Consider the following 25,872-nt stretch of genomic DNA (forward strand, 5'->3'; position numbering starts at 1 on the left):
GTAGAAAAAAAAAAATCAGTACGAGTACTAAGCTCTGCTCTGTGCTTATGAAAGATATACTGAGGGAATAGTGATACTGAGAGGAATACGTCCCTAGAGCAAGACTATCAATCATTTGCGGCAGCTGGATCGTAAGATGCATCGGAAGTACAGTACATTGTTGGCACATGGTGTCTCAAAAATGCACCAAATCGTGAGTCCAGGATGTCAAGGGAAATTGTGACCCAATCAAGATTCCAAGCTGGTCGTTCTGATGTATGAAAAAGATGAAAAGCAATGAGCACAAGAGGCCCATTCTTTAAAAAAAAAAAAAATCCTCACTTAAAGGAAGCATAATAGCGGCCTTTAAGAGAACCAGTGTAATACCGGCTGTTCTGTAGAAACTCTCAATGTGCTAAAAGCAGGACAGGAGGGGAGGGATGGAACATACCATGATGTGGTGACCTAGCAGTGGACCACCATGTCACTTTCTCAGGCTGTGGTAACACTTCCAATTTTGTAATTTTACATTACTGCCTCACAGCGCTGAGGTCACAATAGGATCCTATTGACTTATGGAGCCATGTATCACTCCGACCAACCCGTGGACTCACGTCTGTATAGGTAATCCTCTGTTTCAAATTTTGGCTGCGCTTGTAGCAGAAAAGTGGTTTTGCACTGCATACCCTGCCAAGGATTGGCTGCGCTTGTAGCAGAAAAGTGGTTTTGCACTGCATACCCTGCCAAGGATTAGACCCAACTGGATAATGTGCCAGTGAGTCAAAATTGAAGTGCAATTTTGACTCACTGGCATAAGTCAACAGGATCCTATCACTGTACCAGCTGCGCAAATTGTAAGTTCATCAATGTCGCTGACAACTTCAGACATCCTATCACAGGCAAACAGTATTTTCTGAAAACACAGGATGAACTGTGAAACATGATACACTGTGTATCTAATATCGTGTCCATATAAAAAGTGGTACATTGGAAAGACTATACGCATGCTCAAGGAGCGTATTTCCATGCACAGGAGCTCGATAAAAAAAAGCTCTAATTAAAATTGAATATGGTACTCCCCCCGGTGGCAAAACATTTTGCTCAATGTGGCCATACCATCAAGGACTTCAACATTTACACATCACTATGGCAACCACCAGACTCCCGATCTGAGTACACAGGACCGCCAGTCCCCCACCCCCCCCCCCCCCACTGGCTGGCGCGTTGCGTAGTGTGAAACGGTGTCTGACGTCATACTCAGGCGCCGGAACACGTGCACGACCAGGACGTGGAGGAGAGGCGGTGTTGCTCGGACTGGGGGAAGGACCATGCAGGTATGTATGGCTAACACAATCATATTTAAGCCCTAGAGTTTGGCACTTTGATTATGCCTAGATTCCCCTTTTGAGAAAGGTGCAGGATTGCACCGAAACGGCAGCCGTCAAGGGACGCCTGGCAACGAAGCCTGTACAGTATGGTATACAGTTTTATTGCCTAAAGGATGTTCTGATTCTTGTTGTTATGCCATTCTTCATTGGCCTAGATGAGGCTTGGAAGTTGCTATTTTAATACACTCAATTTTTGCAAGATACTATTGCGTCCTGTGCTGGTTTTGTCTTTGAGGAGGAGGAGTTCTCCCATACCTCTTGGATATACATACATACACACACACCCATATACATACAGTATATACACACACACTTTCCCACATGCCACGATATGCACATGTATGATGAATTTTGAAAAGTAAAGACACAAGGTGGTGAATACGGAACCAAGGTTCTAATAAGTAAAACCTTTCAGTTTGAAGAGAAGAAAGTACCGTAACCTGGAAGAAAGTTTACACAAGACAAAGGAGGACAGAGGTCATAGAAGACAATGGGAGCAAACCATCTTAAGAAGCATATTGGTACTTTCCCCATAATATACAGTACCTGGCATGCTTTTTAATAATTTTGCATTGCACATATGTCCTTTCCAAATATCTGTAAGAATGTATTCCATCCTCTTTGCACGCCAAAGAAAGTTGAAAACTCTGAGATAATGACTCATGCACTCTCTTGTAAATACCTGTTAAAGTTAAGAAAATAAAATAGGTTTACATTATACACAAGTAAATGCATGTGAAAAAAAAATTGTTGTGTTATGGTAAAATGAACAAAGTAGAAAATGCAAAGAAAAATATAAACTGTACAATCAAGGCTACTGTTTTAAAAGCCACAGAAATGCTATTTCAATATGGTAGGCTATACCATATAGATGATTCAGTAACATTGTAAGATTTTCTTGATTGGTTGCCAAGAAGAATTCTGAAAATTATCATTATTTTCTACAAACAATAAAAAAATGCAAAATAAGCTTTGACCAGAGACCTTGAGTAGACAGCAATGGGAGAGAGAGGACACACTGCAGCTGTAATTTATTACATTGCAGGCCTTCTTCTATGTAACAAAATCTGTTTAAACCAGTTTCGAAAGAGGTCTGTAATGCGAGCTAAGAATGGAAATGTTAAGTTCCATACACACTATAAGATTATCTTTGCAATCTGATTGGTTGGAATGAAAAACTGGAAATTTCTGCATCAAAATTAAAATTAAATATTTGCTTCCAAAAGCTGGAAAATGGATAAAAGCAGTCATCTGCATAAATTGATATAACCAATTTGTCTGAATGACCATTTTGTCGGTTTTCCATGTTTAGGAGCACATGGACAACAGTCATTTGCTCCCAAAAATTTACAGATTTTCATTCTAACAAGTCAGATTGGAAAGATAACCTTATAGTGTGTGTGAGAGTATGGCCCTTTAGAGATACTATGGTGTTCATTGGCTTCAAATGAGCTAGCTGTACAGCACAGTGTCCGGTTAATTCATACAGAGTTGTGGAGATACGAATAGGGTTTTGCAAATATTTGGATACAGAACTTTAAAAAAAAAAAAAAAAAAAGACACAAAATTTTGTATCCTGATATCACAATCACATTTTATCAACACTAATTTTCACCCCTCAAATAATAAAAATACAGTTAAACATCTGTGCCTCGGTGCTTACAATATCAGTGCCTAACATCACACCACCATTCCGTATTAACCAACTGCACAATAGAGTTTGAAATCCTGCCGCCTCACGCTATCGCTCACCCAGTCCCGTCCAGGTGAGCAGCAATCAAGCAGCCAAATCAGACATTGGGATTTGGCTGCTGACTTGATCAGGTAGTGTAAAATAGGTAGTTTCCAATTAAACTTGATTACTATCCTTTGATTGTACTTTGATAAGCCAGCAGATACTGCAGTCTTACAGGAAATATATTGCCTCAGGCAAGAATAGCTATGTTTTTGCTCTGTGGCTGAATGGATAGAACTAATTTCACATTTTTTTCAATCATCAATTATAGATTCCTTCCTCCTTTACCAGTGCTGTCATCATTGGCTTGACTATTCACTCACAAAAACTGTCCAATGTTGAGCTACTATGATTTTTTCGGTACTTGTGTAATATCTGGGCGCCTGATATATCGCATCACATGCCACTAATTAAGGCATGTGATGGGACCAGATTTTGAGCCTTTCCCGGGCGGAGTGTACAATTTTAATATCGCGTTGCATCGCATGCCATTATAATGGCATGCGATGCAACGTGATTATACCAGATATTACATTGTACAGGCACCCTGATGCCCGATTACAATGTTAAATGCACCCCCATACCCGATTTTTAATTGTACACCCCCCCTGATGGGTGATTACTATGTGAAATGCCGCCCCCCCCCACCCCCCATTGTTGACGCCACCCCAGTATCAACGCCAACCCAAAGCGTGGTGAGCGCAGCGAGCCAGCGAGGGGCGGCGGTACGCATCCTCCAACCTTTTCATACCCCCACTATCCACGCTGGCGTGGAGTTGATTTTATATAGTGTGGCGAGCGCAAGCCCCGAGAGGGGACACTGAATATGTGAAGTAATCCGCGTCCGTTCGCTGCGCTCGCCACACTATATAAAATTAACTCCACGCCGACGTGGATAATGGGGGTAGGACGCGTACTGCTGCGCTCGCCACGCTTCGGGTTGGCATTGATAGTGGGGTGGCGTTAACAATGGGGGGCCATTTAAAATAGTAATTACCAATCAGGGTGGGTGTACAATAAAAAAAAAAAAAACGGGTCTGGGGGGGGGCATTTAACTTAGGAATCAGGCATCTGGGTGCCTGTACAATTAAAAATCGGGTCCAATCGCATCACATGCGATATGATTGCATGCGACGCAACTTTTTGTAAAATCGGGCGCCCAGATAATACACAAGTACCATTTTTTTTCCCTTTTTCATTTTCTGACCTTTTACATTCTTTACCATTCACGTGGACTATGATAAAGTGTGTCGAGCACAGTTGCAGAAGAGCAAGGCTCCTGGCACAAAGCATTGCCATCAAAGTGAGCCATATGGTACACTTAAGTGCTCAGGTGTTGACCAACACACAAAAAAATAATTCAACCTTTTCCATGTTGACCTTTTGCACATGTCAACCTTTTGGGATAGACATAGACATTGCCAGTCAGCTATAACAGTTCTTTTAGCCACCATTCTGAAGCATCCTTAAAGGTGCATAAACATGGAAAGATTTGGGAATCCAATATGGTTAACGATTTTCTCAGAACTCCTGGAAAAATGATTTGGTGTCAAATAACAAATGATTGTACCAAGTATTACACTTGAACATTTGCTCTTTAAAGATGGTGGAGAGTGGGAACCAGTCAATCAGGTTGTACCAAATCGTTCATCATTCGTACACATAAAACGATTTGAACACATTGCAATAGATTGGTCTATGACCTCTATTAACAAGCAGCGGGTACTCGTATCACCATCGATCTCGTTCATACACACGGAACGATTTTAACAATTGTTCATTCTGATTGATCAAGAACGCCCACATTGTATGCAAAATTGTTCAATGTGTATGCACCTTAAGCCTCCATTATGAATCTTACATCCCTCCTCATTAACCCCTTTATTATAAACATCTATACCTTCCACATCCACCATGGCTATCACACTGTTCCTTTTTACTTACCCACAAAAATAACTTTACCATACAACAGTTTCCACCTGTTCAGAGAGGAACTAAGGGTAGGTGTGTGTAGGTGTGTGTGTGTGTGTGTGTGTGTGTGTGTGTATGTATATACTAGTATGTATGTTTTGTACATTGATACAAGTGATATCAGCTTGCACACTGTTAAATCTAGACTGTGAAATATTCAGTCAACGCTTCATTTACAGAATTTTCTTAAATTTGCATTAAAATTATATCACACGTCATAACAAACATTTTTTGAGTATTTTACGAAGAGGCCAATTGCTTCTTGAGCAAAGCGATATAATACCTTCATTAAGTAAAATACAGATTTTAGGTGATAAAATGCTTTTGAACAATAAACCCGCTATTTTCTAATCAAACCTAATGAATCCATCATATTTTATTTTAAATACTACAACTATGGTAGTACTTAAATACATTCTACAGTGCCTAGCAAATTACTGTAAATTAGTTGATAGTCTATGAATAATGGAACACAGTAAATTAACTATTTTATTAAGGACATGCTTAAAACTGAAAAGCTTCCCCCCCCCCCCCCCCCCCCCAATATAGAATAACCGTGTTTAAATGCATTTGAAGATTCAGAACTGAAAAAAAAAAATGAAGATTTAATTTACATTCAAAAAATAATAATAATAATATCGGCCACAACAAAAAGTATATACCCCCAGCCATGGCTGTGGAACATACCAAAGCCAACAAAGGAGGGCAAGATTCATGCAGAAATTCTATTTTTCAAGAGCTGCATGCAAACACAGTCCCCAAAGTGGGCAAGATAAGTCCAAAGAATAATGACTGCCAAAGGTGTGAATGGAAGATTAAGTTTCCGAATTGCAGATGTCCTTCACCACCGCCTTAGCCTTCTTAGCCCAGGAGGCAGACAACACCCTAGTCGAGGGTCCTAGACCACGGCAGGGACCTAACTCCCTTCTTACTAGTATACAAATGTAATGAGATATCGGATTCATTTGGCAATAGTCTGTTTCGCAGGTGCTTGCCCTGCCCTGGGCCTATATGGGAGGACGAACAGAAGGTTTGATATCCTGATCTCCTCTAGATGTCCGCAACTCATTCAACCAGGCTCCCACTTAAACCAAACCATAGTAAACTACGCATCTTTACTACGCTACCTTCGTGATTGCATAAATGTCACTGTTGTGTAGCCAAACACCATCATCGAAAGGCCGTTCCTCTCGGAAGGCAACCTGGTGTCTTTCCTCCATAAATTTAATGCAGAGATGGCTCCATCTATTAAAGATAACCTATTATTATGGTCAGTTCAGCAATCATGGCACAAATTGAGGCGCAGAAAAAAGTAAACGCTCATAACTCATTGTTCTTGCCTTTTTTGGACGATGCGAGGGTATTAGAGATGTTGATGATATATTGGACCCTTTCTCAAAATCTATCTTACTGTATGTCATCAGGCGTCAAAAATTCACAATACTCGTTATCCCCTGGCATACTTTCAGATGCACCATTTTGCGGGTTTGGTGACTGCGCATTATTCAGAAAAAGACTGGCAGAATGACTTAAGACTGCATGCTAAGTGCCACAGCTGCTGCAGAAAAAGCAATCTTGATACCCTACAAATATCTCAGAACACTTCTTGTATGGTAACAATTCAGATATAAAGCAGTGGCTACAGGATTTTCCTACATTATCTTGTGAAATTTAAAAAAAAAAACTTATTACGGTCCTGTCGATTATGGCCTACTGCGGTACTTATGTAATATCTGGGCTCCCGTTTTTCTTATGAGACCGCGTCCCCTCGCGGGGCTCGCCACGCGTTTATATCCAACTTCATGCCCACTTGGATAGTAGGGGTATGAAAAGGACCCCTTTTTCCCATTGAATTCCATGCTAAAATGGACTCAGTCCATTTTAACATTGAATCCTATGGAAAAATCGGGTCATCGCATCGCATGCGATATGGTCGTATGCGATATCTGATTGTTTTGCTTAAGTTAAGGCATACAATCAAAAAGTCGGCAGCCCAGATAATACATAAGTACCGAATTTTCCTTTCCTAGGCCAATCCTCACCTAACAGATCCTGTTCCTCCGAAGACATCAGTTCCTTATAATTCATTGTTTTGTACATATTAAAGGATTTACTCTCCTCCTCAATCTCGCCAGATTCTTCACTAGAGCCGTCATCCCTCTTATCGAACAACTCCTCTGATGACTGACTCCCCATAAAAATTCATCCTTAGAGATGAAGGACGACTTCTTCTAGTCCATTAAATCCGTTAACACATTAGCAAGCAGGTTCAGGCAGTTGTACACAATCCGGACAGAACACCCCTTTATGGGCACACTTTATAAGATTATCACAACAGCATAGTTAGCAGCCACATTCTTCTTTTTAGTGGTCTTTGCCTTAGGCTCCAATGAAGCAGGCACACTAAAATAAACCGCAGCCTATAACTAACTAAACTATAACTAAAATCCACTAATGCCCCATAAAACTAAGCTTACCTCACTGGGGCATGGTCAGCTGTGTGTGGGAGGCACTTCCATACTGCAGGCACTGTCCATGCAGAACTCCTCAATGCTGCACAAACTTCAGGATGACTAAGCCTCAGCCTACCATCTGCATTCAGAGCATTCCGACTGTTGCTATGCCGGTCATTAGCAGCAGCACCAGCTGTTCCTCTCAAGTGCATCACTTCAAAGGGAAAACTTCTCTTCATGGTACACTCCCACGGAAACATTCCCCAGCAGCCATGGTAGGACTCCCCTGGCAGCGCTGATTCTCCCCACCCCCCCTCCCTCCACACACACACACACACACACACACACACACACACACACACACACACACACCACACAAATAGAGGTAAACCAAACAAACAAATTAAACCTACGCTGTTCCACAGTGCCTACTATCGGGAGACATTCCAAAAGAGGACGATGAAGGGGGGGCAGTGAGGCTATATACCCTGTCTTCAGGAGAGAAAGAGGAGCCACAATTTCTTATCACTTAATTTTGTAATGACTATATTATAATTTTCTGTGTTACAAAAAAAAAATCCATGGATACAAGAACAATGAAGCAATAATATGTACATACAGATGCTTCCACTTTCAATTAGTGGCTATTCTATTTTCATTTGTGGTGGATGGTATGCCCACGCACAGTTGTTTCCATAAGGAATGCATTGTGCTAATACTAGCTAACGAGGCAGCAAGATGAGGGTGGGCATGAATGGAAGTGGTGTGAGGCTTACTAAAAGCATTAGATAAATGCCCAAACCATTCACAAAAATTGGGGATACATTTACAAGAGTAAACATACAATATGAAGGTTGGCTGTACTAAAAAAAATTGCCCTATGTGGTCATATTACCCGTTTTACATTTATTAAGAATGTGCTTGCAAAATTAGTATTATTGCATTCTAAGACCAAACTTGGCATGTGTTCATGTCCTACACAGCTCAGTAGAAGAAAAACCAAAACATTAAAAAGCTAACAATATGAAGAGGAAAGCAGCTGTGTGAGATCATTTGCATTTTAGCTGTAAAAGTAGATCAATAAAAGCTATGTAAAAAAAGTTTTATATGGTTTATATGAGATAATTACAATAAGTTATAACATAACCAGAGTAGTCATTCATCATACAGATTTTAAAAAAATAAAATAAAAAAAATACATGTATATTGGAGGAGACAATTAGTCTCAGGTATTGACATTTATTATTCCATTATTAGAATAGTCCCCTCTTGAATGTGTGTTGGGAATGGCGCTCCCAGACTACTCCCATTTTATTATTTTGTTATTTTTAAAGGCTCCACTAAAGGTTTTTTATCCTATTAATTAAAATGTTACTTTTATTTTATTTCCATTAAAAGTGTTTTGTCTGAAACAATGTTTCATGTAGGATTTATAATGTTAAAATAAAAGCAATGATGTAGAATGGTGTGAAAAAATTAAAGCAATTGTGATTAAAAACAGTTTGTGTACTGTAAAACCGTGGTATGGAGATTATAAAATGATTTTTGTGGCTGATTTTGCTTTATGTTAATCTTAATCTATTTGTGTGTTTGTTTTGATTATTCTACTAGCAAGTCAGTTTAGTTAATACTACTACAAGAAAGATTTGTATGTGGCTTTCAGAAGTGAATGTAATTTATTCCTTAATACCTCAAATTGTTATTGAAGGTTACATTGTCAGGAAGAAAAAAATTACAGTATCAAAGTAAATGCTATAGAGCCATGTTTTGCTTTGGGCTTTTCCCTATCTGTTAAAGCACTGAATATTAAAGCGATTGACAATGAGAAAGATATTGGATGTCTGCAATATATTTGCAGAGTATTGGCTGTTATTAGTAGTATCTCTGCAAGTCAATCATGTTCATCTGTATAATATATTATTTTTAATGACAAATCAGATGGTTATAAATCGTGTACGTCAAGATATTTTGACCATTAATTGTGTGCAATCATGTTTGTACAATAAATCAACTTTTCTTCACCATCCACCCGTGTGCCGGTTCTTATCCTTCTACAACCAAGGGGGGTAAGTGCTTTTCATGACCATTAAATGTAGAGATATTGCAACTACTGTTTGGAGACTTAGGGGGGTATTCAAGGTTTGGCGTGCACCTGCAGCCATCTCCCGACGGGGGAGATGGCTGCGGGGCCCTATTCAATGCCGTCTTCCCCGACAGCATTGAACAGGGGTTCTCGGCAGAACGAGCCCAACATCACAAGCTGTCAGGCTAGTTCTGCCGAGAAAAGCCGGAAATAGGCGAACTCCCGGCCGGAACTTGTCTATTTCCTCCCTCAAATAGCAGCCACGCCCCTTTCTCGCCACTCGGTGGCCGGGACATTGAATCCCGACCGTCGAGCTCAAGTCGAGCAAAGCAAGAACGGGACAGGGACACGGCTGTCATGCTTGCTCGACAGCCGTGCCCCTGACATTGAATACCCCCCTTAATCTGTATCTGTCTACAACCGCGGGACCGCTAGTCCACGTCCATACAGAGAAAATAATCCCCAATTCTATCTGAATGTCATTCACCTTAATTTATGGTGGTTTTTCTTATATCCACTCAGTCAGCGTCACAATATATTCAATGTCTCCACTGTCGATATAGTCTGTAATATCTATTTGTTAGGAATGAGTTATTCATTTTTTAATATTCAGTGCTTCAACAGATACGGAAAAACCCAAAGCAAAACATGGCTCATTAGCAGTGGTTCCCAAAATGTGTGCTGCAGCTCGCTGGGGTGCCTCGGAGTACTTACAGGGGTGCCTTGGGTTGGTGGTCCAGAACTGATTCAAATTATTTATGGTCAATGTAATATGCAAAATTAGTGCTTGTGGCTTCCAATTATAAAATATGCACAAAACACTGAAGTGAATCCTGTCCCTCAACACATAACTGACCCTACAAGCAACGATGTTCATTTAATATTTTCTTCTGAAATTCTCTGTAACAAAGTATTGGCCTAGGGGTGCTGTGAAAAATATTCTGATACTCTAGCATTTACTTTGATACTCTAAATTTTTTCTTCCTGACAATGTAACATTTAATAACATATGTAACATATTGAGGTCTGCTGAAAGCCTCATACAAATCTATCTTGTGGTAGTATTACCTAAACTGACTTCCTAGTAGAATAGTTAGAACCAACACCTAAATAGATAAATATTAAAATTAAAGGCAAAATCAGCCACAAAAATAATTTATAATAATCTCCACACCCCACCGTTACAGTAGACAAACTGTTTTTATCACAATTTATTTAACTTTTTTCACCTCTATTTTTATTTTAACATTATAAATAATTCCTACATGAAACCTTTATTATTTCAGAAAAAAAAACACTTTTATGGGAAGTTAAAATTTATGTATTAGGATAACAAACACATTTATTGGAGCCTTTAAAAATAACAAAATAATAAAATAAGAATTCACCACAAAGTCTTCCTTTTTCTTCTTTTTTACATATCTCAGTACATATCTTGGTGAGCAATACTCCAAATTCAGTTCAAAGCAAATAGAACATATAGAGAACAGTGTATTTTAACAATAGAACACCAGAACAGAGTATGGAGCGCTCAGGCTCCATAAGTTGGGTTGTAAGGCTTTGGGAAATTGGTCTTAAACTGGGTACACATTACGTGACACCACAAACAAAGATTTCCTTTGAACTGGCTGTTCTCCCTGACAAACAATAGAGTGCATACACATTAAATGATACTGCAAATTGTATATTTCAGTGGCCACATCAAAGAGCATGAATCTTCTAATGTGTACTCATTGAACCTTGAAAACCATGCAATTGGTATTGTTTCACTTGAAAGTGTTTTAAATCGGCTCAAAGAAATGGTAAAGTCAGGCCATGAATTGACCAACCAATTTATTGGTCAAGCTTCTGTTTGAGAATGTATCTTGGCCTAGATTCAGACCCACTTTCAGTTTTTGAGAAGTTATGCAAAAATGAAAGTGTAAGGCTGCCCAGCCCAAGGCAAGGCTAACCCGCTTGGCACGGCACTTTAAACTACTGTAAACTTTAGCATTTGAGTTCCTTCCCCTGAAACCCCAAATTGCCAGCACTTTTTTGAGTACAGGAAAGAGTAGCAGTAACCAAGTGAACTGGTCAGAACATTAAACACACCAGCAGCGAAATAAACCAAAACCTTGCATGACTGAGCACGAGAGGGGAAATGCAACCGCAACCTATGTACAGCAAAGGATTCAAAGGTAAATTACCAAAAATCCTATTTTCTCCTGCCGCAAGGCTGGGGTATACTGGACCATGGGGCGTTCAACAGTTGCCCACAGGGGAGGGAATGCCCAGGTTGGCTGACCAGAGAACTTTATGGCCCTAGTGGGCATTGCCAGAGGCAAAGACATAATAGAGAGCAAACATGTAGGCACAAGAGGTTGCCACTGTCCTAGTGTTATGTTGCCGGAACTATAATAGGCTAGAATAATGATCCAGTGGATAAAGTGCGCAATGGACCACTTAAGCCGCATAACCATAATTATGTTGGGGTAAGGAACAAGCAGAGATTACCTGTGGTGGAGAGTAGTCTTGCCCAAAGAAATCCACAGAGCTCAGCCATTGTAAATACTGGTTTCATAAAGTTGCAGAAGTAAAACACATTTTTAAAAAAATGATCTGTCATCCAGAAATTTAGAACTATACAGAGAAACGCTCTCTTGCTGTAAAAGATGAAAAAAGGATGCCTAGCAAAGTATGAACCTTTAATTTGGACACTCATCGAGCTCAGATAGAAGCCAAAAGAATTCCAAGAAATGAACTGAAGATCAACTGAATGTAAAGGATTAAAATGAGGACTAGATTAAAATCCAAGTGCTACCAGTGGGCAAAAGGTGGTGGAGTATGCAAGATGATTTGTAAAAGGGTACTAACCACTAGAAGGGCAAATGTCACTGATCATAAATAGACCGGACCTTCAAAAGGACAGAGCTATAGGTCAGCCTTTAAAGCTAACTGAAGGCAGGCCATGTAGAGAGGCGAAACCAAGAGGTATAAACCCCTTTCTGTTCAAATTACAAGATGTAGAGTTTGTGGTACAGATGTTGCTAGCCTCTTTAATACCACAATGCATATGCACAGGCATAAGCATTGCAGCATGCCACACTATTCACTGGGCTGCAACAAGTCCCAGCCAACAGCTGCCATAGAAGCGAATGTAGTGCACACACATTGGTCATGCTATCCATGCTATCGCTACATCTGTAAGCGGGAAGATCCTCATAAGAGTGTGAAGAGAAAGGACTAGAAGTCAATTCTGGAGCACACTTTGAAAATTTTACATTTTTTAGCAACAAAAAATGGCTATATACACCTTTTACTAGGTTTCAAAGGCAAAAATGTGCTGGCCTCCCAGTTGTGAATCACTGATAAAAGGTTCCCAACAAGGACTTCCGCTTACGGGACCATGGCGAGCACACGCTGATCTTTACAGCTCCGTGCCGCCGTCCACATACCCGCTCACCGGAGCTCTCCCATCAGCTCCAACCACCCGCAAAACCACCCAGAACCTGCCCAGAGACGCCCGCAAGCCAGATGGACAAGTCACTGTCCCAGGGCGCCCCCCTGAAGCAGCAGCAGTGGCCGGAGAAAAGACGGGCAGAATCCAACATGGCGCCGGATCCAGACTCGGCACCCCCGTCACCGGCATCAAAGCTGAACACACTACACGGCGCAGAAACTACCTCATTAAATGTACATAAAAACCCTGAGGCACCGGCCACCTATGGGGACATTGTGGAGGCAATAAAAGCCACAATGCCATCCATACTGGCCGGTGCAGTGGCGGAGATTACCCAGCAGATTATTCACCTGACCACCAGAGTAACTGACTCTGAGAATCGCATTGGCGCCCTAAACCATGATGTTCATGTGCTGCAAAAAGATATGATTAAATTACAAAAGGAGAATTTCCAGCTATGGAATCGTCTGGATGACGCAGAAAATCGCTCCAGACGTAATAATATCAGGATTGTTGGTTTACCTGAGACTCTTAAAGGGCCAGCATTAGCAGACTTTGCTGCATTAACCCTGCCCCAGATCCTCAAAATTCAACCTGAGTGTAAAGATATTGTCATTGAGCGCATACACAGAGTCGGCCCCCCTGTCAGACCCAGAGCAGTCCTGTTTAGATGCATGAATTACCTACATAAAGTTGCCATCTGGAAAGCATCGCGCAAAATACCAGATCTCCAATGGGAGGAGAAAAGAATAAGAATATTCCAAGATTTCTCCGTGGAGCTATCAAAGCAAAGAAGATAAATTTCACCTGTGTGTTCCCGCTTAGTGGCAGATGGTCATAAGTTCGCCCTCATGTACCCAGCCCGCCTCCGCATATTCCTAGAGGACTCTCACTTTGACTTTTCCTGTCCAGAAGATGCTGCAGCCTTCCTACGAGAAAGATTCCCTTCTAATTCTGCTGATATCTTGGACCCACCAGGAACCCTAACCGGTACTTGTGGAGTATCACGGCTCCCACGACCTGCATCGTATGCAGATCGTATGCTAAAAATCGCATCGCATCAAATCGCATGCGATGCGATCGCACCCGATTTTGCACTGAAATGCATCAGAATGCATTGAAATGTGTATTAAACTAGTGAAATGCCCCAAATGCCATTTTTCATAGTGCACCACCCCCACTATCAACGTCAACCCGAAGCGTGGCGAGCACAGCGAGCCCGCGAGGGGCGGCGGTACGCGTCCTACGACCTTTTCATACCCCCACTATCCACGTCGGCGTGGAGTTGAGAATAGAATAGTGTGGCGAGCCCGAAGCGTGGCGAGCACAGCGAGCCCCGCGGATACCTTCACAGCTATACGCATCCCCTCGCGGGCTTCACAGGTATCCGTGTGCGCTCGCCACGCTTCGGGCTCGGTGGCTCGCTGCGCTCGCCACACTATTCTATTCTCAACTCCACGCCGACGTGGATAGTGGGGGTATGAAAAGGTCGTAGGACGCGTACCGCTGCGCTCGCCACGCTTCGGGTTGACGTTGATAGTGGGGGTGGTGCACTATGAAAAATGCCATTTGGGGGCATTTCACTAGTTTAATACACATTTCAATGCATTCTGATGCATTTCAGTGCAAAATCGGGTGCCATCGCATCGCATGCCATCGTATGGCATCCGATGCGATCGCATACGATTTTTGAGCAAAAATGCTCAAAAATCGTAATAGGGTGCCATCGCATCGCATGCCATCGTATGGCATCCGATGCGATCGCATACGATTTTTGAACAAAAATGCTCAAAAATCTGTATAAATCGTATCGCATCGTATGCCATCGTATGCCACTACATATGGCATACGATGGCATACGATGGGAGCCGTGATACTCCACAAGTACCCCCTAACCTGAAGCCAACCTACATGAAGCACTCTGTGCAAGATATCTCAACCCTAAGTGTGGCAATACCTCCATGCGCACCGGTTTAATACCGACTCACTTAAACATTGTTTGTTATGCTGTTTCACGGAGTTAGGAATACCCTGACTATTAGAAATATTCATTTTGTCCGTTTTGGTTAGACCACTTTTTAGATTAGTCTCTGGACTTTTGATGAATGGACGGGCGGCCCTGCTCGTCATGATACGGAATAGACATGAAAATTGTTCTTCTCTTCTAGAAGTTATTAACACCTATACCTTTTTTACTGTTCTTTTTGCGGTTGTCCATTTGTTTAGGCCATATGCCTGGCATGTTATACATGCACCTACATGTTTTTACTTGTATGTCTGTCATGTTTCCCCTGTCTCGTATGTATCCTCTCCCTCCCTCCTTTTCCCTTTTTGTGATTCTGTAACTAGATGGAGACGAAAACCTATGGTTCCCCAGATCCCACGTGCTCGACTCAACATCGCGATCAACGACTCTCGTGACTGACCTGAAAATTGGATCCTTCAATGTGGGAGGATTTCATTTGCCAGCTAAACGCCGCAAGGTACTGTTGTATCTCCAGAGGCAGTCCTTAGATATTGTATGCTTACAAGAAACACATTTAATACCCTCAGAAATAGTCAAATTACAAATGCTAAAATGGAAGGTTTTAGCCTCAGCCCCCTACAATAGCAAAGCTAGAAGAGTTGTTATCCTTTGTTCTAAATCCCTACCTATAACAGTGACTAATACAACAGTAGACCCAGAAGGCAGGTACCTTGTAATCTCCGCCAGCATAGCAAACAACCCATACACTATATGCTCAATTTATGCCCCCAATGTCTACTCCAAATCATTCTTCATAAACTTAATCAGAACTCTCACACCACTGATAGACACCAACATCATACTATGTGGCGATTTCAATTTAACCGCACACCCTACTCTAGATAGATCATCCACCTAGACTAAACCCAGGCACCCATCAAAAATAGGCATACCGTACATAGCGAAGTCCTTAAAGTTAAATGACATATGGAGAGCAACACACCCAACAAACCGTGAATACACATGCCTCTCAGCTGCCCACCACACTCACTCACGTATAGATTACATCCTAGTCTCCTCTTCCCTATTCCCCAACCTACAAGAATCCCAGATACAAACTATCTGCCTATCTGACCACGCTCTAGTTCAATGCACCATTACAACATCCAGGGAAAAATCCAACTATAAATCATGGAGATTCCCAGCCCAATTATTTAACTCCGTTCCTTTTCAAACTCACATTACCACTGCTTGGGATGAGTTCCACTTACACCACTGCGAACACCTAGCCACTGATCCTTCCATTTACTGGATGTCAGCCAAAGCGTTCCTGAGGGGTTCAATAATTACCTACGAACAACGCCTTAAAAGGCGGATGTCCCAAGAATACATCTCTTTACAATCATCCCTCACGGAGGCTTACGCCAAGTACACCCAAAACCCCACTCCATTAAATAGAAACGCGTACCAGCAAGCCAAAGTACTACTAGACAATTCTCTCCAATCCTCATCGAATAAACTTCAGTTCATTTCAAATTATAGATTCCACACTTTCGGAAATAAAACAGGAAAATTGCTCTCTACTATCATTCGATCAGACAGACACCCAATGCTCATACACCCCCTAGTCAAACCAGACGGATCCCACACGATGTCCAACTCACAAATTACCCAGGTTATGACAGATTTTTATGCCTCAATATATGCTGCGCCCAACTCAACCCCCAATTTACCCTTGCCTAGCTAAATTGAAAATAACCCAACCTCAGAACCGACAGTACAATGGGATAACCTCACGTTTCCAACCATTCCAGACGATGCAGTACAATCCTTGATATCTCCCATCACCCTAGATGAAGTCCTTAGTCATAAAATCACTTAAGTGTTCTAAAGCCCCAGGCCCGGACGGATTCTCGGGTGACTTCTATCGCATGTTTCCTGAAAGAACAGGGACTACCTTAGTTTCAGTCTTCAACTCGATTCTGGTAAATGGAACCCTCCCACACTATTTTAATAACGCCATAATTAAGGTACTTCCCAAACCGGTCAGGGACCCAGATAACCCAGGTTTATACAGGCCCATATCCCTCCTTAACAAGGACTACAACATCCTGACAAAAATATTGGCAGATAGGCTCAATCCATTACTCCCAAAAATCATACACCAAGACCAGACCGGATTCATCAAGGGCAGATATTCAATATGTAACGTCAGGAAAATCCGAGCAGCGACTCAATCCCTCCACAAAGATAGAAACACGGATACACAAGCACTATTACTGGCCATCAATGCTGAAAAAGCCTTCGACCTAGTCCTTTGGCCCCACCCTCTACCACACCATGACCAGATTTGGTATTCAGAAACCTTTGTTAAATTAAAACTTTATTAAAAATGTATTAAAACCCAACCTCCCAAATTGCATGTAATGGCTTCCTCTCCGCTCCCTTCCCCATCCAAAGAGGCACAAGACAGGGATGTCCCCTCTCTCCTCTCCTGTTCGCTATAACACTAGAGCCACTGGCGATAGCCCTTAGGACCAATCCTGAATTTACTGGCATCTCTATCAATAACACTGAGCTAAAGATTGCTCTTTTTGCCGACGACATGATCCTATTGGTCACAAAACCCCTGCAATCAATCCCAATCATAATGAAAATAATCCGATCCTTCAGTATCTTCTCTGGCTACAAAATCAATGTAAATAAGACCGAAATCCTGCCCATCACACCTATCCCGCCATCACTCATAAAGCACCCTATAATCTCTCAATTTCATATTCAAACTACGCATATAAAATACCTCGGTATCCTTGTAACAACTAACCCCAAACTCATATATAAAACAAATATCCCACCTCTTAAAATAAAAATACAAACTCAATTAGAGTGATGGACTTAACTGCCTTTATCACTACTAGGCAGAGCAGCGGTTCTGAAAAACGTGATATTCCCAAAAATATTTTATGCCCTTCAGATGCTACCCTGCAATATACTAAAACAAGATCTCTTATCTTTAAACAAGATCATGTCCCGCTTCTTATGGAATGGGAAGAGACCCAGGATGGCCTTACCTAAATTGCAAAACCCTGCCTATAGAGGAGGACTAGGATTTCCTGATTTTATAGCATACGCACGGTCATTGCATTTTAGATATATTGCAGACTGGCTCGGAGAACACTCCAACTACTCTGACTACACCCTAGACAAGGCAGTATTTCACCCCTTCTCTCCCAGTGCTCTCCTACACACCCACACACGTTAAAAGTATCCCTTCTTCCATTCTTAATCAAATACTATTCTGTCACACATGTGTGGATCCAGGTTAACAAAAAACTGAACAGAAGCCCTAAAGTCACCCCCTTCATTCCCATCTGGGGTAATCCAAACTTCCCTCCATCACTGACAAACCCAGCATATGCTATTTGGAAACGAAAAGGACTTGACTTAGCCACAAAGATGTTCGACCCTGGCGGCACTATCTTTTCATTCCATTACCTGCAGACTAGATACGATCTACATAAAAAACACTTCTTCATGTATCTACAGACCAGGCACTATACCAACCCATTGATCTCGGACATAATATCAAGAGACAATCCAGACCCCCTAATATGTTTCTTTGACAAAATACACACACAAGATTACAAAACGTCATGTATATACACCAACCAGGCACCTCCAACAAATTGGGGCAGCCTGGTTGAAAGATATACCAGGGACATATTCATTCAAAGATCTCCTCCAAGGATATACTCAAGCAATGAAGATTCTAAATTCTCCATACCTGCAAGAAGTACACTTCAAAACACTTCACCGAATATATATAGCACCAGCCCAGAGCAAACACATGGCCCTGGAGGCCACTGGGGAGTGCAAAAAATGCAGGATGTCGAACGAAAAGTATTTCCATTGTTTTTGGACATGTCCTAAAATACTAAAGTTCTGGAGCAAGGCTATTAACTTCCTTAACAAAATACTCCATACTAACTTCATCATTGACCCTTTAGCATGTCTATGCCTGTACTTTGCTTCCTGGAAGTTTCACCCATCTTTCTAAAAAAACTTAACCTTTCTCACAACCTACCTCACCATAGCAAAAAAACGGATTCTAATACACTGGATATCTCCCACCTCACCCACAATTACAGAGCTAAAACTAAAATTAATACAACTGGTACTCTGACAAAAGATCAGTCCAACTTAACACAAATTTAACCAGCAAAAAATACAAGCTGAAATGAGAATCGTTTATCAACTCTCTCGACTCACAGACAAAAGCTTCTCTCACCCTTTAGCATGTCATAGAAAACACTGTGCAATATTATAACCAAAAAAAAAGGGATCCCTTGACCCAGCATAAAATTTGACAGTTTAACTTCAGTCCCGACAGCAATGTCAGAATAATCTGCCCTGACCTGGGCTGCCTCTGGAGATATAGTAGTCCTTTACCCTCCTCCCAAGTAGTAGACATTTAAGAGAGCATAGATTTGAAATACTGAAGTCCGAAGCGGAGCGGATCATGGGGCATCAGCCTTATGACAGAAGATTGAGTGAATGAAACGTCTCTTCTCCAAAACTTGTATACCTCCTCCTTTCCTCACCCCCCTCTCTCCTTGCCCCTCTTCTCCCCCCCCCCACCCCCAAAGTTATGCCTATATATAGGGTCTCGCTTATGATATTTTATGTACACCTATACCAAATTGCACACCCATGTGTAGATATGAAAGAATACAAAACAGACATGAGACTCAAGTCAATCTACTATATACTTTTGTTTATTTTGTTACAAATAGATTTAACATTGTACGATTCTTACATTACTATGTTATCTTTTGAAAAATAAAAAACATTTGAATATAAAAAGGTTCCCAACAAAAATGATCTACCTACCGTCTGGTGTTCCAGGCGGAAAGATTTAAGATTGTTTAGTTTGGCATGTGAACCAGGAACAGGGAAGAAATTTTTTTTTTAGCAGTGGAGGAACTGGAGTAATGATGCAATCAGAAAAAAACAACCTGGCATTATTTCCATCACCCTTACGACCAGACTGGGGGGGGGGACGGGGGGGACGGGGACACAGATCCCCCCTTAAGGAGTAGGAGTCTGCAGAGTCTTGACCCTGCTGGCACTATAAAACCTGCATGTAGTATCCATAACCATGCAATGGAAAAGACAGTTTGTGGCAGATCGACTGGTAGTAGCCAATCAACCCCAAGAGGATCAAAAAAACAAACACACACCTCTGTTAAGTGGCAATCACTGGAAGGAAAGTATTTTCTCTCGGTATCCAGGCCATTATTGGCATCAGTTATGGGCCAAAGTTAGCTGCACCACAAAAGGTGTTTTGTCAGTTCAAGTAGGGAATTCCTGGGTAAAAATGACTGTGAATGGCCTCAAGGAGTTTGTCGCCCAAAATGACATATCTCGAGCTATTCACGTTGATCTAAGAAAATCCAAATGACATCTTTGAAGCCTATAAAGATAGGACGCGAGACATCCTAACAATATATAAGCTTAGCTAAATGCACCACTGGAGCATTAACTGACAGAATGGGTACTTGTTTCCTAGAACGGCGCCCATCACATCGTATACCATAACACTAAATAAGGTATACAATGGGATGTGATGCGATGTTGTACAATAAAATATCGCATTGCATGCCATACGATACGATTTTTTATTTTACAAGCACCCTGATGGGTCCTTAAAATGTTAAATGGCCCCCCCATAGTCAACGCCACCTCCACGATCAAAGCCAACCCGTCCTCCGACCTTTTCATACCCCCCCTATCCACGTCAGCGTGGAGTTGATTTTAGATAGTGTGGCGAGCGCAGGGAGCAACCGAGCCCGAAGTGTGGCTAGCCCCGCGAGGGGACGCGCAATACAAGTAAAGTAATCCGTGTCCCCTCGCCACTCTTCGGTCTCGGTGGCTCGCTGCGCTCGCAACACTATCTAAAATCAACTCCACACCAAAGTGGATAGTGGGGGTATGAAAAGGTCGGAGGATGCGTACCGCTGGGCTCGCCGCGCTTCGGGGTGGCGTTGACTATGGGGGGCCATTTAACATTGTAAGGACCCATCAGGGTGCTTGTACAATAAAAAATCGTATATGATCGCATGCCGCTATATTGCATGCGATGCGATTGTATAAGATCTAATACAATCAAAATCAGGGGCGCCGTGCTAGGAAACAAGTACCACAGAATGTTCTCAACAGGAGACCTGATTAGATGTTAAGATGGCGCCACTGTGTGCACAGCTTGTGAAACTTGGCAGCTTGCCAGACTCTGCGTTTAACTGTGCGCGTGCCGCTCTAGCTGTTCTCAGCGCAGCGCTGCTTTACATATGTAATCTACGTTATCAGCGTAGCGCTTGGCAGCAGCAGTGCGCACTGCCCAGCGCTGACAGGTCACTGTGGTACTTGTAGTTCCACAGTGAAATAGACAGTCCTGCACACCGCTGACAACGGGGGCATGTAAACTGAACACCCGGCACACCGCTAACATACGGGGCTTCTAAACTAGACACTAAACTAGACGTCTAAATCCAGACTCCCTGCACACGCTAAAATTTAGATGCTAAAGCGTCTAAATCTAGACTCCCTGGAAACCACTAAGAAGGAGGCATCTAAATTTAGATGCTAAAGAGTCTGAATTTAGTTGGATCTAGGGGTGCACTCTTAAACCTGTTCACAATGACTAATCGACGTAACAGCTGTCGACCTTGTTAATTCCACTATCCACGCCACCCCGAAGCGTGGCGAGCGCAGCGAGCCCTGCGAGGGGACGCGGTATGCGTCCGACCGACCTTTTCATACCCCCACTATCCATGTCGGAGTGGAGTTGATTTTATAAAGTGTGGCGAGCCCCGCGAGGGGACGCGTATACCTGTGAAGTAATCCGCGAAAAGCAAAAGTCTAGAGACTGGGGTTGACTCTAGGTCCTCAAATTTCGGGACAATGTTAATCTCCACAAGTTTACCCTCCTACTCTTCTGAAGAGGAATTTCCAAGAGTCCTGGGAGTAGGATAATGCTAATACACAAGACAATTTACGATTACAGTGGCCGCCAGGCAAATAAACATCACCACAGCGTAGTGCTTTTTAAATGGTGTGATTGGTTTGCCTGCCCTAGTCCCCATGTGACCAGGCAATGTACAGTGGAAGCAAGGCAGACAAAATGCTAGACACAGCTAATAACTCCTGAGCAACTCAAAAATTACACAGAACAGTAGAGGCAAAAATATAATAATAATACTCAAATACTTTAACTTCTTTTAGAGATGCTTTCACTAGTAATAAGCACATCTTGCAGCATCTACAACAGAATGTTTCACTGTCCATAGTCAAGGTGTTGCCTCTACCATCATTGTAGCTCCAAACCAACCTTCATTCCCATAGACCATTGTCCCCCAGATTTGTTGCAAGAGAAAATTTATTTAAATGTATACAAATACCATTAGCTTTTAGAAGAAATAACAATTTTTACATCACTGAAACCTATTCAAAGAGGAAAAAAAGGGCATGTAATTGGGACATGCAATACTCAAGTCCTTTTAAGCTTAGGAAAAAAAAAAAAATAATCAAACCAGGCCAACAGTTTCCCCAGAACGGAGTTAAATGTTAAAGTTAAAACGATCAGTTCTCTAAAATCATACTGCGGTTATAGTAATGTAATTAATATGACAAATATTTTAACAAGAAAACTTACTGTAGCGATTGGTCCATCAACATGATAATCTAAACTAAAAACATCCCAGCCAATATCTCCAGGGGATACCTTAAAGAAAAAAAGAAAGAAAATAAATTAATTATTCAAGGTTAAACAAAATTTCCACCAATATTTCAAAACTAGTTAAAAAAAGTCATACAAGATCATACAAAATCATACAAAACTATCTTGTATTGCACAAAAATAAAAATTCTGTTTCAGCAACTACAGATGGAGCCAGCACAAGTATACTGGCGATGCCCGGCCAAGAACCATGGGCGCTCCATCTGTATATAAAATTAAAAGTGAACATTAAAGAGAAGCAAGTAATCGCCTTGCAACTTCAAGGTCTACATGCACATTAGTAAATAGTTAGGATGTTGCCTACTCGGATATGACAAAACTCAAGCATCTATGCTTGGATTTTGTGACTTGGGAGGGCAAAAAATAAAAAAAAACAACAGCTAAGGAGAGGGCTACTTTCAATATACAGATGTAGCCACGCTCATCTATCCGGTTTTTCTGCCATCCTGGATTCATTGTCAGGCCATGAGAAATGTCCCGTTATGGGGTACTATGGCAAAAGCATGTAATTACACTGCTGAGCGGTGACTGTTCCAATAATGAAAACTACAGTACAGTGACGCAGATGGATATGTGAAGCTCCATTGCCATTTACTGTCCACCTTTACATACTGTACACAGGTAAAGTGGAAGCAGAGCCTATTGTAGCTCCATAAGGGTGGCCCCCCTTGTGGCTGATAGACTGAATCCACTTCTGTGTTTTACAGTAACTAGGCAACATACACACTCATTCATCCCAGGGGACTTGGTGAGGAAATGCATGCACAGTTTAGCTTCGTAAAAGTGGGCTCGCAGCATACATTTCCCCACCAAGTTCCTGGGGCTGAAAAAGCCACTATGTAGCATAATTACTGTACAACATGGTGGGGGGCCAATACTATCAGTCATGAGGGAGCCGACCACTACCAAGCAGCATCTTACATTAAATACACATTTTTCATAAAATCATATTGTGTACATTGTGACAAACCATGAGCATAGCCCTGATCGCCATCAGCATTTACCAGCCACCTAATAGAAGGTTCCTGCATCAGGTGTGAATGAGATGACAGGCTTACAGTATCCCTAATGGCCTAGCAGTTAACCCCACAGCATGTGCAGTGCCTGGGGACTGGATCCCAGTCAGCAACTAGGTTTTTCAAAAAAGAATTCCACTGTTGTGTTTTAGATTTGTACTATAACATTTGTATACTATATTTAGACTTTGCTCCCACTTTACTTGTGCACACAATTTGGAGTGCAAAAAAAAACACCACCTAGGCAGATCGGAAAATTGGCACGAAAACTAATTTCAGCAGAATACAAGCCAACAGTTACTAATAATTTATAAAAAGGTATATTACGAATTTGCTCTAGATGTGTACAGGTATGTTAATCATTGCTGATTATAACTAACCCAAAAAAAACAGCTATCAATTAGACATCCGGTAAATGCCAATAGTGCTCAGGGCTACAGTCAGGGTAATGCTCTGTGTTTGTCACAATGTACACAAAATTATTTTATTTATGGGGGGCCCTCCATCACGTTGTACAGTAATTATGCTACGCAGACACTCATTCAGCCCCAGGGACTTGGTGGGTATATGTATGCGGAGCTTAGCCCACTCTTCCATTTTGTAAATACAGTGTTGTACAGTAATTATGGCAAAAGTATTTCTTTGAATAAAAATTACTGTACTGTATTTCATTGGAAAGGATGCTAGGTGAGGTCTGTAATGAAATAATTTCAACGGAGACCTCACGCATGCACATTAGTTATTTTCAAGAGAGTCATCTGGTGCAGTGGCGTAACTAGGATATGGGTGCCCCCCCCCCCGCTGTTAAAGGGAGGGCGCCCACCCCGCCAACCCCGCCGCACCAACCGCCGCCCGCCCCACCCCTCAGTTTCATACAACTGTCTGCTAAATGGGGGCGGAAGAAGGGAGCCTGGACCAGCGTGTACTGAAGACAGGTAAAGACTGCGGGGGATTGCGGCGGGGTGTAACTATAGCACTGCAGCCCCCGGCACCCGCACATTGATTTATTCGGACACATCTCCCTTGCATCTGAGGTATCAACACCACAGCCCACACCACAGCTCAGAAGCAAGAGATCCACATTCTCAGAACTCCCAGCCACAAGTCCCCCTGATTTAAACATCTCTCTTCATGGGACAGGTTACTAAAGGTCAACAAATTAAACCGGTCACTTTTTCACTTTTCACAACATCCAGCCTACAGTTTTTGCCCACTGCCAAAGATCACATCAGTGACTACAGACACCACCTATCCTTCACGGCAACGAGCGCTAGTACCACGCTACAACACGCCTAGTCTGTTGAGGTAACCGCCATAGGTAGGACAGATGGCTACAGACAGATGGCTACATATGTAGCATGAACCAAAATGGCTTTCATTTAGTATATTGTAAATATTGCTGAGTACAAATACATGAAATGCTTTATTGTCCAAGTAAAGAAACCTATTTATTTTCCATTTGCACAAACATTTGCAGAATATCCCATGGTGACATTAATATGTAAAGTTATTAAAATAGCAGGCTAAAAAAAGTTATTGAAAATATAAAGGCAAAGCTTTCATAAAGTGCAGGTTTTGTCATATACAAAAATAAAAATCTATTAATTCTACCAAAAGAGGATTAAAAGAATGGTATTAAGAGCTCTAAACTGGAGTGGCCAATTAGATGGTAGACATTACATTTTCAAATACAAACAAAATATTATATGACAAAAACTCAGCATAAACAATATGTACTAGAGACACAGTGGGGAAACGGACTGGTCTTGTGACATAATTCAGTCTCCATTTTATGGATGGCTCGCTTCAGTTATTAGCTTGCAGGCACTCTCAATAACAAGAGACTTATTGAAAAAAAAAAGGAGGCCTTGATTCTTAATTTTGATTTTACAGGCCAGATGAATGCAAAAAAATAAATGTCTTATTTCTCGTAAATGGCCCCATTTGAATCATCAAAAGAAAATTGAGGTTATTATGTGCTCCGTATAGCAGCACTTTGGATGCCAATTCTAAGTATGTTTGTTTATTACTTTATATTGGTAAGGGA

At 41.7% G+C, this 25,872-nt stretch overlaps 1 protein-coding gene across 1 annotated transcript in view; it reads right to left on the bottom strand.

Annotated features, from left to right (window-relative positions):
• Window positions 1-25,872, bottom strand: part of TUBGCP3 (tubulin gamma complex component 3) — a 161,076-nt gene that overhangs the window by 28,779 nt on the left and 106,425 nt on the right. The window contains exons 16-17 of the mRNA XM_083168687.1: window positions 22,726-22,794; window positions 1,914-2,049 (exon numbers count right to left, since the gene is read on the bottom strand). Of these exons, the coding sequence (XP_083024813.1) occupies window positions 1,914-2,049; window positions 22,726-22,794 (205 nt within the window). The remainder of the gene's footprint in view (window positions 1-1,913; window positions 2,050-22,725; window positions 22,795-25,872) is intronic.

This window comes from Crinia signifera, chromosome 2 (assembly GCF_055691185.1).
Source record: "Crinia signifera chromosome 2, ASM5569118v1, whole genome shotgun sequence".
NCBI classification, from domain to species: Eukaryota; Metazoa; Chordata; class Amphibia; order Anura; family Myobatrachidae; genus Crinia; species Crinia signifera.